The sequence below is a fragment of the Mastacembelus armatus genome, chromosome 7 (genome assembly GCF_900324485.2).
Source record: "Mastacembelus armatus chromosome 7, fMasArm1.2, whole genome shotgun sequence".
Lineage (NCBI taxonomy): Eukaryota > Metazoa > Chordata > Actinopteri > Synbranchiformes > Mastacembelidae > Mastacembelus > Mastacembelus armatus.
In genome coordinates, this window is record NC_046639.1 from 20,064,226 (window position 1) to 20,081,725 (window position 17,500).

A 17,500-nucleotide genomic window follows, 5' to 3' on the forward strand; every position below is an offset into this window, starting at 1 on the left:
AGTGAACCGATCATCTTCTGCAGGAACACACTGGTGGTGTAGCCAAAGGCATGAGCCCTGCTGTCAATGGTTAAACTTGTAAAACTCTCTGGACGCACAAATATTTGTACTGTAAAGCACAAAGACACACACAGAGGAGGATGTGATGGTAACAGAAATAGTAACACTAGAGGTGCATACACACTGACTAGCATTACTTGTTAAAAAGCGTCCAGTATGTGTAGCTGCATGTGTGCTGTGTTGAGCTGGTGAGGAGGATCCAGGGGTCAGTCAGGTTGTTGGGGGGGGGGGGGGTGATACTGAGTCCGTGCTGCCTGTTTGACACAGGGAATGTGTCTGTTAGTGAGACTGCAGGCCACACACAGACTCAGAGACCAGTCGTTGCCTATACTTTCCACACGAACGCACAGGCCTCGGGATCTCAATCCAGCTATAGTATACATATTTTAAAACATGTAAACACACACACACACACACACACACCTACACACATACAAACTTTTTTCTCAAGCCCACTTTTTAGAATAAAACAACCATCGTGACCCAATGTACAACAGACTTTATTAGAGCAAATTTGTGCATAAATGAACGTTCCTCCTGACACTTTACTGCCATCGTATACATGTTAAATACTTGCAGTATTGTGGTCAGCTGGACCTTTGTTTCTTATCAGCCATGCAGGAGTTGGTGTGAATGCTCTGGCTGTCATCACTGATAATTCGGTGCGGTATCTGTTTAATTGCAGCAGCCACACAGGCAGTTAACCAGCAGGGGGCTAAATTGTTGTTGGTCACTCAAGCACCAACATGTTCCTCAGAATGATATATGAGGATGTTTAATGAACACCGTGAGTGTGTAGGAGCCTGTTTATGAATGAAGAAAAACACGACAGGACAGGAAATGCATTCAGACATAGTGAGACTGCGTTTGCGGTTAGACCTGGTGCTAATCCTGAATTTGCTCCTTGTGTTATGTATTTGTAGCAGTTTGTTACCAAGTGCAAAGCTTGTATGAAACAGGCTGAATTGATTGTATTGACATTAATGTTGGATGTATCTGTTTGCTGGGTAAAAGTTCAGTCACTCTTTAATCAGCAGGACAATGTACATTCAGACATCAGATCATTCAAGGAAACTAAAAAAAAGTTCTTAGGGGAATGTTTTCAGTTGGTGGCAGCAACCGGGTGAAGTCAGGAGAAGTGGGTGGTGCAGCAGTGAAGGTGTTCCTGGATGACAGTTAGATGAGCCCTGCCTCCCCCCACCTCCACCCCAGCCAGACCGCAGCATGGGCTATGTTTAGCCTGGACAGCAGGGCATTGGTGATGGTTTTATGGCCACATCCCGACCTGATGGGTGAGGGTTTGGCACAGCAGACCTAGATGCTGGTCTGGGTTGGGGACTCTTCCTCTCACCCTCCACCCGCCTCAGCCTGTTAGAGCTTCAATCTGGATCAGAAAACACGAGCAGGAGAGGAAGTGAAACCTGGCGGAGGAGGAGGGGAGGTGGGAGGACAGAAGTGCTGTTGAAACAGACGATGGGTTTGAATCATGTTGGTACTGCAGCGTCAGAACACAACAGAACTGCTACAGTTCGGAGCTCGCCTCTCAAAGGTTAATGATCACGAAATCAACATAATGAGTAAATCACCACCAACTTCATTTTTCATCATTCTTGTTTGCAGTATCTTACCATGATGACAGTTACTCTGTATATTTCTGAAACAAATTAGTTTTGTTGCGCATGAATATTTGTTTTGCATTATATTCAGTAGAAGATCTGCTTTAAATAAACAAATCTCTCTGTTAAAATAAATTCTATGCATGAAACCAGAGTTTGGAATCTTTACATATATGTAAAATTGGATTTTAGGGTTTGAAAATATCCATCCATCCATCCATCTTCTATACCCGCTTTTCCTGTTCAGGGTCACGGGGATCCGCTGGAGCCTATCCCAGCTCTCTCTCGGGTGGAAGGCAGGGGTACACCCTAGACAGGTCACCAGTCTGTCGCAGGGCCACATATAGACACACAAAGACAGACAACCTCACACACTCACACTCACTCCTACGGGCAATTTTAGAGTCACCAATCAACCTGACATGCATGTTTTTGGACTGTGGGAGGAAACCGGAGTACCCGGAGTAAACCCACGCAAGCACAGGGAGAACATGCAAACTCCACACAGAAAGGCCGGGATGCGAACCCACGACCTTCTTGCGGGTTTGAAAATATCAAAAACAAAATTATAAGATATTCTGTCAGATTCTGGGACACTGATTATCATATATCACCGTCATTTATTTAATCTGTTTTCTCACTACAGTAGAATTTTATAGTGATTTATTGTAAAAATGGTTGCTGATTAGTTTTTTTACTCTTGCACAGTAAATAATCATATCCACTCACAGAAAATCCCATAATTTAAACTTTAGGTATCAAACCATTTCATTCATTTATTTTTCAAATATTTTTATTTTTTTATGGGAAATGGCTAATTGATAAATCTTTAAAACTAAGATGTAGAAAATATTTGACATGTTTGACACCTCACCTCAAATATAAATTATAAATATAATTATAAATATAATATAAATATATATCTTATTGATTGAAGTTGATCAGTCGACTGTCTTAGCTGATCTCAAAATAGTACGCACCCAACGGCGAAGTAAACATGGTTGTGATTAATATATGGTATATAGTATATGTGATCAGCGTTGTTTATTGGCAGCTGGTGTTTTTTAGACTAAACAGTAAATTGATTAATAAGGAAAATAATCGGCAGATGAAGTGACAATAACAGTAGTAGCTACAACGTTTAAATGCACACAGTTGTGTTATTTGCTCTGCTGTGGGTCATGCCACCTTCATCCACAGTAAAGCATGACCCCCCCCCAAACACACACACACACACACACACACACAAGTTCTCTTTGGAGTCACTTGCCTGGTGCAAAGAACCTCCCACTACACCACTCCCTTTTTTCTCCCACTCTCCGTCTCTCTCAGTGTGTCTCTGCTGCCTCTGCTGCCTCTGGGCTGGTTCTCCGTCTCTGACTCCCTGGTTTCCTGAAACTGTCTCCCACACTCCTCAGTCTGAGCTGCTCCCTGCACCCACCGTCTGTTTCCTTTTCCAAACTCCCTCATTCGACACCGTCCCTCTCCAGGTCTATTTGCACATGTTGTTTATGTTTAGCAGGTTCTAATGGGGACTTTGTGATGCTATTTAGGTAACTTTCTTAAAGTCATGATGGTGTTGTTTTTCACATTTTGCCAAACAGGAGAAATTGATTTCATTTCTATGCTAAAAATTTATTTAAACTTCATTTAAGTTTTGAATTTAACCTCAATAATTGAATCCTCTGTGTGTTCAGACCAAGATACACATAAACATCACTGTATACTGTATATTACACAAAATCTCTCACAAAATCAGACATAAATAAAATGCGACAATAAAATCATTTTTATTAAAATATTTAATTCCCAAAACAACTTCACTGGAACCTTAAACCAACCCATAAGCTGTGAAAAGCTATTAAAATAACAATACTCTGCCTCTGGTTACGGTATGCAGATATTAATGTTTTAAAAGTAATAAATAATCACCAGACGTAGATAGCAGTGCCAGTCAGTGTGCTTTGTAGTGACATGTTTCGTTCCATGTGCAAACTGCAAATAAAGCAACAAGTTAAAGTCCCAGTTTAATTTTGCTAGTTAAAGTTTAGAGGAGTCAGCTTTGTGTTTCTCATATAGGGCACGATGTTTCTTGCCTCATCAATAATCATTACGAATGTTTCAGTTCAAACATTTGTGCAGCATGTTCACCTCCCCAGAGCACTTCATCCCACCCCACCCCCATCGCTCCCTGAGCGCGGCTGTTGTCACCTAAGCTCCGGACGATGAACACACGTTCTATATTTAGTTTGTTCATATAGTGAAGTCAAGAAGCTTCTGTAGTGTGTGGAGCACGGTTCTGGAGAGGCTGACAGGTTGCTCTGCTCTGGCCTGGTTTGGCCCTGCATCGGGCCATCGGAAACACAAAGGATCCGACAAACCCTGAAATCCATCTCACATGTTTCTGTGTACAGCTGCGGCAGGCAGCGAAGGGGTTAATACCAGTCACTCAGCATGCGGGAGCCGTGGCGGGCGGGCAGTCAGGCAGTGCAGAGGCTGACCTCTGACCCCTCAGGAAAGGAATGTGGAAGCTCTTTCATCCAGGACAGAAACCAAAGACACCCGGGCGGTTGGAAAGTGGCGGTTCTATTCTGCTTTCAGCGTTTTTGATTAGGGGAAGTAAGCAGAAGTTCCATGTGAATGTGCTGTGGAGTGTTTGTCTTAGCGGCATCTGCCATTTTGGAAAGAAGTTCCATCGTGCAGAAGTGTGTTTGTTGTGACTTTGTGATCACTGCAGTAAGACAAGTGTGTTTGGAAATGGCTGTAGCTGGGCTGTTTGTGCCAGTGGAAAACCCTGGACCTGAAGCACTGTGTTCTTTGAACTGTGACCTACTACCTGCATAAAGTGTTGGAAGTTATGTAACAAACAAAATAGGCTGCAACTACCCATTAGTTTATTTGTAATTGATTTAATAAATAAATAGTTTTGTCTAGATGAAACTAATAATTGTTGAGCCTGTAAAATGCAAGAAATAAGTGTAAAACATGGCTCATAAGTTTCCAGTGTCTTAAAATTGCTTGTTTTTCCCAGATAAATTGTCCCAAACTCAAAAGTGAACAGTTTACTGACAAAACAGAGAAAGAAAAGTGCCATAATTTCACATTCAAAGCTTGAGCCAGCAGTCCAATTGAAATATTTGCTTGGAAAATACGTCAAGTTGTTAAAATCAAAATTGTTTCTAATTACTGGTCTAACTAATCGAATAATCAACAAATCATTTCTCCTGTTCAGAATATAATCAGTCAGTCAGATCACATTTTAACAAGAAATGAAAACATTCCTTTTATTTTAAATTCTTGTATTTGATAAACCACTATAGAGCTGTGGAATTAGAGCGGCATCATTACTACATTTTTAAAGCCAATCAGAATCTAACTCACTGTGTGTTCTGTAACAAAACAGAGTCAGTATTTTCTGGGGATGGGCAGTAAAACTCACAGGCCTCCAATCCAGTAGAATGTGCAACTATTATGCTGATGGTTTTGTGATGGGAAATATTTAGAGAACATTCATGTATAAGTGATGGAATCCACTGCTGTCTTTTCATGTTCTGCATTCAGTGGGTTTTGCCAGAGAAGCATTACAGGAACATCACTGGGGGAGTCGGTGATCATCTAAAAAGTTGATCGAAACATAATTTAAAAAGACAGCAAGCACTTCTTGTCCTGTATCTCCTTATTAAGACACAAACTACCAGTGTGCGTTGTTACCATTCAACTTCTAGTCGTCCTCTCGTCACAGTGGCAAAGAAAGGAACTTGCCTACTGTTACTTGTTATGCAGAGCATTAGGAAACCCATCATAGCAGAAGCAGGGCGCAGTTTTCACCTTACAAGTGCTTAAATGTGAGTGCACGGGACACTTATTAGATCTGGATGAATAGATGAAAAGCTGAGAAAACAGAGTCACTCAGAGGTACCAAGACTAACTTCCATTCTAAAATCTAATAATGTAGAATTTCAAGGTTATGTGGGATTTACACATAACACATTGCTGGCCTTTGAAACAAAAACGGACAAGAGTATGAATCATTTTTGTAAAGCAGGTGACTCTTTATATAGTAATAATAAAAATCATATGTGTGAGTGATGTTTAAGGCACGACTCATGATGATTTAATGCAGGAATTACTTGCAGGATGTATCATGAATTCCTGTTACTCACCAGTAACAAATGATCAAGTCACTGTGGCTTTCTTCGATTCAGTTACACAGAAGTTCATTTCACACTCATGTAGCAGCTTCTCTAAAAGCAGAAGAGACTTTTTATTTTCATGGAAATATGAAGTTTCTTTATTTTTATAATCAAAATGATCAGCAGATGCAAATATTCATGTTGCTGCATGACCCAGTTGCATGTATTGTAACAAGCATGCAACTCTCTCTGAAGTATGTTAATGTTGAGTAAGAGGTATTGTTGATACATGGTGCCCTTGTAAAGCAGCACTGTAAAACAGAACATGTGGCAGGTTGTTTTATACACGTGGAGAAAAAGCTCATTGGATGTTTTATATATAACGTGGAGCACACAGTGACGTGAAGCTCGGCGCAGAACAAAAGAAATGAAAGACAGAAAGATGCACGTCCACAGGCTGCATGCTCTGTTGACACGATGAGCATATTGAGTTTTAGAAACAGATGTTAATTTGTTGGCTGGCAGACAATCATGAGCCACTGTGGATGAGTGCGAAAAGATAAAGACTCTACTTGGTGATGTATAATAGTTAGAGAAGTGTAGCTGTTGTTTCTTCTTGCTAATCATTTTAATGTAGCACAGAGAGCAGCACCTACAGAAATGCTGGACCTGAAAAACCAACAGGGGTTTTCAGGCTTTAAAGACTTTAACAGGTGGAAAGTTTGTGGTGACCTGATTTTATGCATTTGGAGCATATGATTGTAATCAGTTCGGATGTGTATCTGATCTAATCTGTCACAATGTAATGAATCAGAATTTAAAACTAATCACTGTAACTCTGATGAACAGTTATCAGGTCTAGTTTAACTGTGTTTTTCTTCAGCAGTACTGGATTTGCTCTGTTTAGATATTTGGCCGAACAAACTGAATTACCCAGACGCCAAGACTGATATTCTTCAATTACAGCCAAGGTCAGGGAGAATGGAAGTAGAATCATTTTGGTTTACCTCTGACTAGCCGTGTCTAAGTAGCAAGTGTTCACTTGATATGGCTTCCTGTTTTTATCTGTTTGGCTGCGACTGTGTGGCAACGAGGGCAGTATTTACTCTAAACTCTGCTTTGACTAAATTTTGTGCAGTAGTTACTGAAGCTTGGACAGTTATTGCAATATCACAATATTTTGGTCACAAAATAAGCAGGTATGGATGATATATATATATATATATATAGAAAAAAATAAATATTGAAGTGAAGTGAAATATAATCTGATATAAAATCTTTTTGTAGATGTATAATTTCCTGTTGATTTTACAAATGTTCTAACTGTGATACCTGATTTTAATCTCTGTTTGATAGATTTGAAGATAATTTATCATATTAAATAGAATTCTATGTATATGTTATGACATTTACATGTCAAATAAAAGACAATATATGTTATTGTCCCAGTACAAAACCTGCTTTGTTCTTGTGTGGAATCTCGAACAAACAACATAAAAATAAGACTAAGCAGAGCCTTTTAAAGTAGCGTATACCTAATGCAGACATAGTAATATTATATAGGTCAGTGTGATTCATCTGAGGGCTTCACATGCTCTGTGATGGTTTGTCCTGTAGAAGATCTTCAGCTCTGTATGTTTATGGTGTTCATTCTCTGCAGATATAACCTATCTGCCTGTTTGTGTGCATTTGTGAGTGTGTTTGAGCATGCCAGCTTGTGTGTGATGTAAGTAGGCTGTACAATAGGGCCGGACTCCCTGATGGTGGTCAATAGGATGGGTGTCACCCCTATGCACCCTCCCTGCTGGGTGATGACCACCATGCAATGCTACAGATGTCAGGTCCTCTTAACCACCACTGTAAACACTCATGCATTAGGAGGACAGTGTACGTGCATGTACAGACTAAGACATGAGCACACAGGTGCGCATGTGCTAAAGTGTAGGATAAATTACATAATTGCACACATATGCACACTACTCTCACATTTATGTTTTAAAACAGTCTGCTAACCAAAAAAAAAAAAAAAAAAAATTAAGAATCGTCAACCGCAGATTCCAGGATGTTCACTCTCTTCCTTAACTTATTGAACTCTCACCCAGAAAGGATGGCATTACATTCTGAGAAGTGTGTGTGTGTGTGTGTGTGTGTGTGTGTGTGTGAGGATGTTGTGCTTATGTGTGTGGATTCTCTAAGATATGCCCACATATGTTTATGGTACTGGTTTCATTTTGAGGCTTGGCGCATGCTGACGATCAGCACTGTGCCCACTCAACCTTGGACGTAGCTGGTGTGTTAGTGAGCAAAGATCACAGAGGTCACCGAGGGTAAAGGAGGGAATGCAGAGATGACAGCAAGAGAGTTCAGTCCTTCTCTTCTTTCCAACACAAGTTAATTTGTTTTCTTTCAGTGAACAACCAGATACTTTATTGGTGCAGTTATCAGATATGAAATTCAAGGGGACAGGTATTGCTGGTTCTAGGACGCCTGAGTTTGTAGCATAAACACTCCCCCGTCATCCCCCACCCGCCAAAACCTTCTCTCTACCCTGGGGGTTGTGTGTGTTTCTGTGTTTTTCCAGGGATTACAGGAGCCTTATCCAGTTGCATAACAAGTACATACATGTACACACACACACACACACACACACACACACACACACACACACAAAGGTGGCTTTGTGCACCATGCTGTCATCTGAAGACACACATGATGAAGGATTAGGCTATGTGAACACATGTTTTCACATATGATTATAGAAATAAAGGTTTGTGTGATTGAGAATCATCATTTTGAAACAGTTTTTTCCTAATTCCTCTGTGGTTCCTGCACATCAGACTTGTCGATCAGCTCCCCCTAGTGTGTCCAGCGGACACTTCATTTTGTGTATGACATAATTCAAGTTAAACCTGTTGAATTATGGGCTGGTTTCTTTATTTTTTTATTTTATTTTATTTAGCACTGAATCTTTATATATTTACCTCTATATCATTTATCTTTTTGTTGACTTGCCCTGATGTTTGTCATGTTTTTTTCTCTTTTCACAGGACAGTAAAGATGCAAAGCAGTATTTCCCACTCGCTGCCAACCATAGCTGTTGGGACTGGGTGAGGAGGTGAGAACTTGAGTGAAGGAAAGGAGTCACTGAAAAAGAGACAAGAAAAAGACACAGGATTTTACCGGGTAACAGTCATAAGAAAAATATGTTCACTTCTGTCACAATGTGCAAAGATTTAGTGACAACGTTTTTTAATTCTATCTCACCACAGAGTTTGGATTATCTTCATGTTACTGCTGCATCATCGGCCCTTCCTGTAAACAGCTGGTCACCTTCTTTTTTGACAACTTCCCTGCAACGTCCCACGTGGAGCCTGGAAGGCGGGGAAGCCACACGTGAATTTTCATGGCCACGGCACTCTAGGGCTGCCATGGCAGCTGCTGCCGCTGATGCCTCACACCACATTACCGCACTGACGCCGGAGGAAGAGGGACGACGGACTGCGGCCAAGCTGCTGGGGAGCGACGCCCCGCTGCCACGGACAGAGAGAGAGCAAGAGAGGGGCAAAGAGAGAGAGGGGGTGAGGGACGAAGAAGGAGAAGAGGTAGGGAGAGCAAACAGGAACGAGTGTTTGGTGTGCGGGGTGCTGTTCGCCTCACAGGAGAAGCTCCGGCTCCACACCTTGAGTCACACAGGAGAAAAACCTTTCCACTGCTCACAGCCACACTGTCCCAAGGCCTTCAGCTCCAAATACAAACTCTTCAGGTACTCACATCACTCAGTTCACATCCTTTTATATACAGCTTCTTTAGCTTTTCACAGAATCCCTGTGTGACTGTTTGAAATTAGCTTTATTTAAAAAACAAAACAAAAAAATAATTAATGCAACTGACATCAACATACAAGCATGTTTGGTTTCTGGTAAATCACAGGAAGTGGTTCCAAAATCTGTTTTGTGTCCTGACTGCAAACCACTGTGACTCATGTATGCATCTTTGGACACAAGAAAGGAATTCATGCCTCACTTTAGGATGCACAGTATTGGCAGACTACATGACAAACATGACATTAAGACAAGGAGTGAATTTCTTCTCCTTAAAAAAATCTATTCACAGTCTCTCTCTCTCTCTCTCTCTCTCTCTCTCTCTCTCTCTCCCATGGTCTTTGCAGGCATATGGCCACACATTCTCCACAGAAAACACATCAGTGCTCATTCTGTGAGAAAATGTTCCATCGCAAGGACCACCTGAAGAACCACCTGCAGACCCATGACCCCAACAAGGAGGCCTTTAAGTGTGAGGAATGTGGGAAGCACTACAACACCAAGCTGGGATATAAGCGCCATGTGGCCATGCACTCTGCCACAGCAGGGGATCTCACCTGTAAAGTGTGCATGCAGAGCTATGAGAGTACGCCTGTTCTCCTGGAGCACCTAAAGAGCCACTCTGGTAAGTCTTCGGGTGGCACCAAGGAGAAAAAACACCCATGCGACCACTGTGACCGTCGTTTTTATACACGGAAGGATGTAAGACGGCACATGGTGGTACACACGGGACGAAAGGACTTCCTGTGCCAGTACTGTGCCCAGCGCTTTGGCAGGAAGGACCACCTGACACGCCATGTGAAGAAGAGCCACTCCCAGGAGCTGCTGAAGATCAAGACTGAGCCTCCTGATATGTTAGGTCTATTAGCGTCGGGGTCACCACCTTGCTCTGTGAAGGAGGAGCTCAGCCCCATGATGTGTGGCATGGGTCCCAACAAAGACCCCATGATGGGCAAACCGTTCCCTAGTGGGGCCCCTTTTCCAGTAGGCATGTACAACCCCCACCATCTCCAGTCCATGTCTAACACTGGGGTGGCTCACCCACACCCGTCCCTGATGCCCAGTTCTTTGTCTGCAGCTATGGGCATGGGTTGTCACATGGAATCCCCTGGATCTCTTCACCCACACTCCCATCATCATCACCATCATCACCACCATCACCATCATCATCATTCCCCTCCACTGCCCCCCCACCACCAGGCTCCGGCTCCCCAGCAGCAGCACCAGCCCCAGCCAGCCCCCAAATACCAGCTGGGATCTACCTCATACCTGCTGGATAAGCCCTTGAAAGTGGAGATGGAGAGCTTCCTCATGGATCTGCAGAGTGGTTTGCCAGGCCCAATTCCCTCTGCAGAGCCCCACGCTGCTGCCTCCCCCCCTAAGGACGGACTGGAGCCCACTACGGGCCTGACGGATGACCTTTGTGGGGATCCCCTCCTGTCCAAGAGCCCTGCGGTGATCGCTGAGTCTCTGTGTGCTGCTAACATGGATTTCTCCCACCTGCTGGGGTTCTTGCCCCTAAACCTGCCTCCCTACAGTGCCCCTATGAGCACAGGAGGGCTAGTAATGGGCTACACCTCATCTATGACCTCCTCCTCTTCTTCCTCCTCCTCTTCCTCATCTCTGCATGCTGCCGAGCCCCATGCTGCAGCAGTCGCCGCGGCAGCAGCTGCCGTCGCCACGACACCTCTTACCTCTTTGCAACCGCAACCTCAGGAGCAGCAGAGCTCCAGTGGGGGCCTGGGCCTCGGACCCCTGCATCCCCTCCCACCAGTGTTCAGCTCCAGCCTTAGTACCACCACACTGCCTCGCTTTCACCAGGCCTTCCAGTGAGAGAGCCAGCCCTTGGCCCAGCCCTGCCCAGCCAAGATGGCCTCCGCCCCAGCCTCAGCTCGGCTCAGCTCAGCATGGACGTTTTAAGCTGCGGTTCTTTACAGGACCTGATCGAAAGGTTAAAGAATTAGAATAAATAAATACAGAAATGAACAATTAGAAGCCTTAAATGAAAGTGCACAAAAGCTTTTGATTGAGCCTTAAAAGGAAGTTGGATCACTTTGAGCATAAAAAGGAAAAGGTGAGAAAAGAAGTTGAAGCAGCTTTTATTTGGGCTTTTTCCCCTTTCCTATAGTTATAACGATGTATTAACGCTTCTTTTTTTCTTTCCATTTATTTCCCCTTTTATCCCACTCCCACCCCTTATTTTGTAGTATAGAGGGCAGGATCAGTAGGCCAAAAGGCGTGGTACTGCATACTTTCTAATGTAATAATATTAAAAAAAAAAAAGCAAAGATAATTTTAGAGAAGATTATCTGTCTTGTTGTGACCCAGAAAAAAAAAAAACTATAGTTTGAAGTGGATATTTTGTTTTACTTTTTTTTCTTTTCCACATGTAAGAACATGGTAGAATGTGTCTCATCTTGAGTTTTGAACCACCCACTCTTGTAACGCAAACTGTGATGATTAGCGTGGAGAGGAGAGATCAGTGAAGGAACGAAGAGACCGAGTGAACAACTGACCCTTAACTCTAAGTTGATGTCTAGCACAGAGCCCCGACTGTACCACTGCCTTTAAAAAAGTGCTTAAAAAAGTGCTCTTCGAAACTAAAATTAAGATTAGATGGATGTCCCGATTATAAGTGTAAATGTTGTGCTTGTAGAACCAGATCAGTTTTGTTGAGAATTGCTCACTAAATGAAGAACAGAGTCCAATGTGGCGATTCATAAAGTGAACTCTGTCTTCAGATCAGCCACAGACATGGCCACATGTTTTTAAGAAAACAAAAAAGAAAGAAATGTGAACATATGTGAGGTGGTTGAAAATGCTCTAATTTCATGCTGGCTTTTTTTTTTTTTTTTTTTTTTTTTTAACTTTTCCTCAAGAGAAGCACTTTTTTTAGCAGAAGGCACTTCACCTCTAGAATCTCCTTTGGAAACTTATTGTCTCCTTCCTGTGACCTTCTAGACGTTTTTACTGCCTGAGATAGAGACTTTCTCCTCACAAGACCCAGAATCCACCTGGTTTCTTTTGAGGGCTCTCCTTCCTTCACCTGTCTTCCTTCTAACAGTTAAAGTTCCCATTATAATGATGCATTGCAGCTGGTTTTTGGCTGCCCAACAAATCTAAAATATATATTTTTGGAATATAATACAGACACATCTTTAGACAGTCTTTTAAAAAGATGCGTCATCATGGTAATGATGAACCCTGACATATGTGAATGGCAAAAGACAAGAATTACAGTGACAGATGAGGAAAATGCATTAGCGAATGTTATTGCAGTGTACGAAATATCTCAGAAACTGAATATTATAATTGCTTTTATCTCAGTAAGGTGTATTTTAGGTAGATGTATTAAAACTAAGTGATGATGTTTTTGATGTCTGGCAGGTTTACATTTGTGTGTATCTTGCATTTTTGATGAAACAAATGGATGAAGTATTAGCTTTTTCCCTTAAGCTTTCTCTGTCATATCCAATCTTTACCTTTACATGTACTTGAGTTAGTATAGCAGATTCACAGCTGTGGATGGAAATGATCATTAGAAGGCTGTTAGTGGCTTAATAATCAAGTCGGATTTGAACTAGATAGATTGTGTCATATGGATGCTGATGTGGATGGCCTATGAATCTGTAACTGTAGGTCTTGATCCAGTGGAAATTGTCACCCAAGTGCTGTGATAAAATCCCAGCCAGTGCTTTTGGATGTCTTGGAGCTTAGAGCCTTTCTAACCATTCACCACCAGCCTATAAAAACCTGAGCCCAAAGTTAACCTAAACCTCAAAGTGAAATAGGTGCTCTTTATCTAACGTTCTACCTGTGGCATGACCAAGACAACTGGCACATCCACCACACAGGGCTGAGGTCCTGCATCACCTGTGTTAAGTTCATTTAATGCGGAAATGTTGATTCGGTCATGGAAGACCCGTTCACTTCGCTCCCTTTAGCTGCCGTCATGTCACAGGCGAGCCCCACTCACTATAAAATGTTGATTTAAAAACTAACAAAAACAGGAAAAGCATAGCACATAAAAATGACAAAATACATATTGCTGCTTTTAGCTACGGTTGCTGATGGACGACAACTGTAGACCACTAGAACATTTCTTTTCTTTTTTTTTTTTTTTTTTTTTTTTTTTTTGCAAGATGGACAGCAAGTTGAAAACATGCACAAACCGAACCGACAAAGTGTTCATCAGCCCCGGCCCCGTCCCCTCTGTTCTCCACCTCCTCCTCCCCCTCACCTCTCAGCTGCTTTGTAGAGTCAAAAGAAAAGGGTCTGAAAATTCGACGATATCTGAAAGACTGCAGTCACTAAATTCCCCGGCTTTGACATTCAAAGCACAGGGGCACACATAGCTGACTGCACAGCTTCAGGTATCGCTTATAGTCATATATTTGTTTTGTTTGTTGTCATATGATATATTATTTTCTGTTTGTATAAAACAGGACCTCAAAAAACAACACAACACATCACCTCATTTTTATTTGTTTTATTTTTCTTACCAAAACCTGGGGAGAAGAAACTACATTTTTGCACAATTGCTTGTTACAAAGTGCTACAAGTGTTATTCAGTTTTTATACTGTAGGATATGAAACCTCAAGACAAGCAGCTGATGGCGCATGTGTGTGTTACACAGGTGAACATTTCCCATGGAAGGTTGGAGCAGCTGAAAAATCTCAATCACCAAGCACTGATGTAGAAAAAGCTTCCCCACAGTCTAACTGTTTAATCACAACTACTTTGCTAAAATCGAAGATTTTATCACCCAAGTTCTGAACTCATTCGAAAACTTCTTTTACACTTGTATCACCCCCGGAAGGTCATTATTTTAATGATGGCTCTTGTAAAATGATCAACCTTTTTTATTGATCCTAAAAAAATTAGATCTTGGCTTAAGCCAAATTTGTAGCAATCAAATTGAGCATTTATATTTTTGTAACAAATATTCCTTTAGTTCTAAAAAAAAAAAAAAAGTTAAGGAAAAGCTTTTGGCATGTATTAAGTTTGTCCTCCCTGGGTTTCTGTGAGCTAATCTGAATTCTAGCACTTTCAACCTTTAAAGAAGAGTATTTTTTTCTTTTTAAATTTTCAGCTTATATGTTCATATGTTTTTATGTTGTATTGATCCTGTATATGTATGTGCCATTAGTTTGATGTGTAGACTTTATCAACCTTTGTGTATATCTCTTCTCCAAAAGAATAACAGTATTTTTGATAGACTTCTCACTAATATCCTTCGACATAAGAATCCCTTCCCCTCTCTATGGAAACTTTTTATTTTTATTTTTATTTTTTTGGGTAACAAGCTTTGCCTTCTTTCTCATAAATTTATCTAATAAACCTCCACAGCCAAGAGCTTGAACAGAGAACAGCAACAGCATATCTGTTATTCTGAGGCAGTGAGAAACAAGACCGTTGACGGTGAAGTGTCAAAGCCACAACCTGACCACAGCCTGTTGCAACAGAGACCCATCTGCAGGCCATTTTTAGACCATGTAACTGAACAAAAAGTCAGGAGTGACCCTGTAATATCACACATAAATCATGGTCACTGAACTGGTTGAAAAGGGGCAACGTCAGGCTATAATGAGTCATAAATGTGAGCAGTGCAAAAATTGCAAGGTGTTAAACTGACTATCAAATGTGGCTTTAAAATTAATGTTCCTAAAAATATCCTCAGTAGTTGAAAAAGAACCAAATATGTATATATTTTAGCAGAGAAAAGAAGTTACAGTTGTGAAACATATGATTTAGCCCTGATTCACCCTGGACTGGGTTGGTCAGTCTTCATGGTGGGATGTTTCTGGGAAACTGGGCCCTGTTTCTGTACTCAGACTCCAATCTGTGACCGTATGGCCTTTTCCAAATAAGAAAAGGAGAAAAAACATTAGGCAGGCTAAACTAAAAACTTAAAACTAATGGTAAATCAAAGGTTTGACTTACTAAATTATAAAATAATAAAATACGAAGTCAAAGTTACAACAGTATGATTTATTATTAATATTAAATGTTGTTATTAACAGATATTAGGTAAAAATGAAGACTTTAATCAAAATAGTAAATTACTAAGCTAAAATTTTGAAATACTAAGTGAAACTAAATCATTATTATGAAACACCATGTCATGATTACTTTAGTTAGCATATTAAAATTATGTGGTACAATTATAATAACATTTGACTTATTTTCTAACAATTCTCACTTACAGTCAAAATCGTGACTTAAATGTTTAAATTACCCAGTGAAAAATTTTCATATAATTCTAATTCAAAATTTTGACTTAGAATTTCAACATTTTAATTCATTTTAAGTCAATTTGACATAGTAGAAATAAACAGAGTATGTATTATTCCAACATAATACAAAATGTGTGACTCTGAGCCAAAACTTGAAATAATGTCTCTTAAATGTAGCCTACTTTTATTTGAGTAAGCATTAAGTTTTATTTGCATTGATAATAGTATCTTACTATAGAATCTCCTGATTTTGACTTACCATATGTGTTTTAGGTTTTTAATCATTTTTTCTTCTTCTTTGTGGCAGAAATTAGCTTCTATGCTCTAAATGACTCAAAAATCAGCACAGCTCAACACTTGATGTAAAATGCATCCTCATCTGACCTCTGACAGTGATGTTGTTCTGTTCCTGGCTTGGCTGTTGCTCCATTACCTCGACCTGCACCTACTAGGGATGCACTTATCCTCACCTTTTCCTCTTTACTAGTAGGTGCAGAACACAAACATTTTAAGGGAATTTGTTCATCATATTAAGCCTGAAAAAACTGATTTAATTTGAATAAAGCTGTCTCTCCCTCTCTTTTTTTTTTTTTTGCTTTTAGTAAGAAACTGGGTACTGTCTGATGCAGGCAACATCCACATGTAGTTTTATATATTTTTAGCTTAAATCTTGCATTCCAACCTCTTTGTGTATCTCGTTTAGTGACATAGCCCATTTTATTTTTTATCACTTGCTATTACAGCCACCTCTGGAATAAAAAAGGTGAAAAAAGGTGAACGAAAATAGAATATTTGCATTCACTTACACTATTTTATATAGCATGGAGTTTATCAACTACAGGGAGAAATATATAAACAATGTGCTTTGGAGAAAGAAAGAAGATGAGAAGTCTTGCTTTTTTGTTACATATCTCACATGCAATCAGTTGCTGCAATGTAGAAGTGACAGATTTGTATATTGGTTGATCCAAAGAGATAATGAACACAACAACAGAACTTATTGTACAGTACAGTGTATCTTTGAGTTGTCATGTGTTATGTTGAAATGATTAAAAGACAAACCAGTGGTTTCATACCCTCTTTGTTTTCTTTTGCTTGTATCTTGCTTTGTTTTGCAAAATGTAGATGTCATTATTCAGTATCATGCAAACTGTTGGGGGGCGGAGCCTAAAGTTATATTCCAGGCAGCAACAAAACTGTAGAGACGAAGATCTTAAATAGTTATCTTAATATGAGATAGAGCTACAAAAGCAGAACTACAGAACATTTGTATTTCTCTGAAGGATGTTCCTAAAAACTATATACGTCAGATCTCTGATAAAATAATCGATAATGTGCTGTGTTTAACTTTGTTCAGGTTTCTATTTGTTCACAAACCAAAGAACTGGACAGATGTAAAGGAAATGTTATTTAAAACAGACAAATGAAAAGTCAGGGTCCGCAGCATCAATAAGATTCAGACTCATGCTGCCACAGTGGCCAAGAATTTGCCCTTGAGCCAAACTGAGATAACATCATCTGCGTTATTGTCTCAGACTTTGGAAAGCTCTGCTAGAGTCACACAGTCCAGCCTGTTTCCACAGGCGGGGGTGGAAAATGTATTCAGATCCTTTACTTCTATGTAGAAGTAGCA

At 40.6% G+C, this 17,500-nt stretch overlaps 1 protein-coding gene across 8 annotated transcripts in view; it reads left to right on the top strand.

Annotated features, from left to right (window-relative positions):
- Positions 1–16,942, top strand: part of plagl2 (pleiomorphic adenoma gene-like 2) — a 42,885-nt gene extending 25,943 nt beyond the window's left edge. For 5 of the 8 annotated variants that reach the window (XM_026331568.1, XM_033325290.1, XM_026331566.2 and 2 more), the window contains 3 exons: positions 8,857–8,992; positions 9,079–9,572; positions 9,978–16,942. In XM_026331568.1, the coding sequence (XP_026187353.1) occupies positions 9,238–9,572; positions 9,978–11,463 (1,821 nt within the window). In that variant the 5' untranslated portion in view covers positions 8,857–8,992; positions 9,079–9,237 and the 3' untranslated portion in view covers positions 11,464–16,942. Of the gene's footprint in view, positions 1–3,943; positions 4,296–8,856; positions 8,993–9,078; positions 9,573–9,977 lie in introns of those variants that run through there. The other 3 variants (XM_026331569.2, XM_026331571.2, XM_026331570.2) reach the window with 3 other exon arrangements.
- The last annotated feature ends 558 nt before the right edge of the window (positions 16,943–17,500 follow it).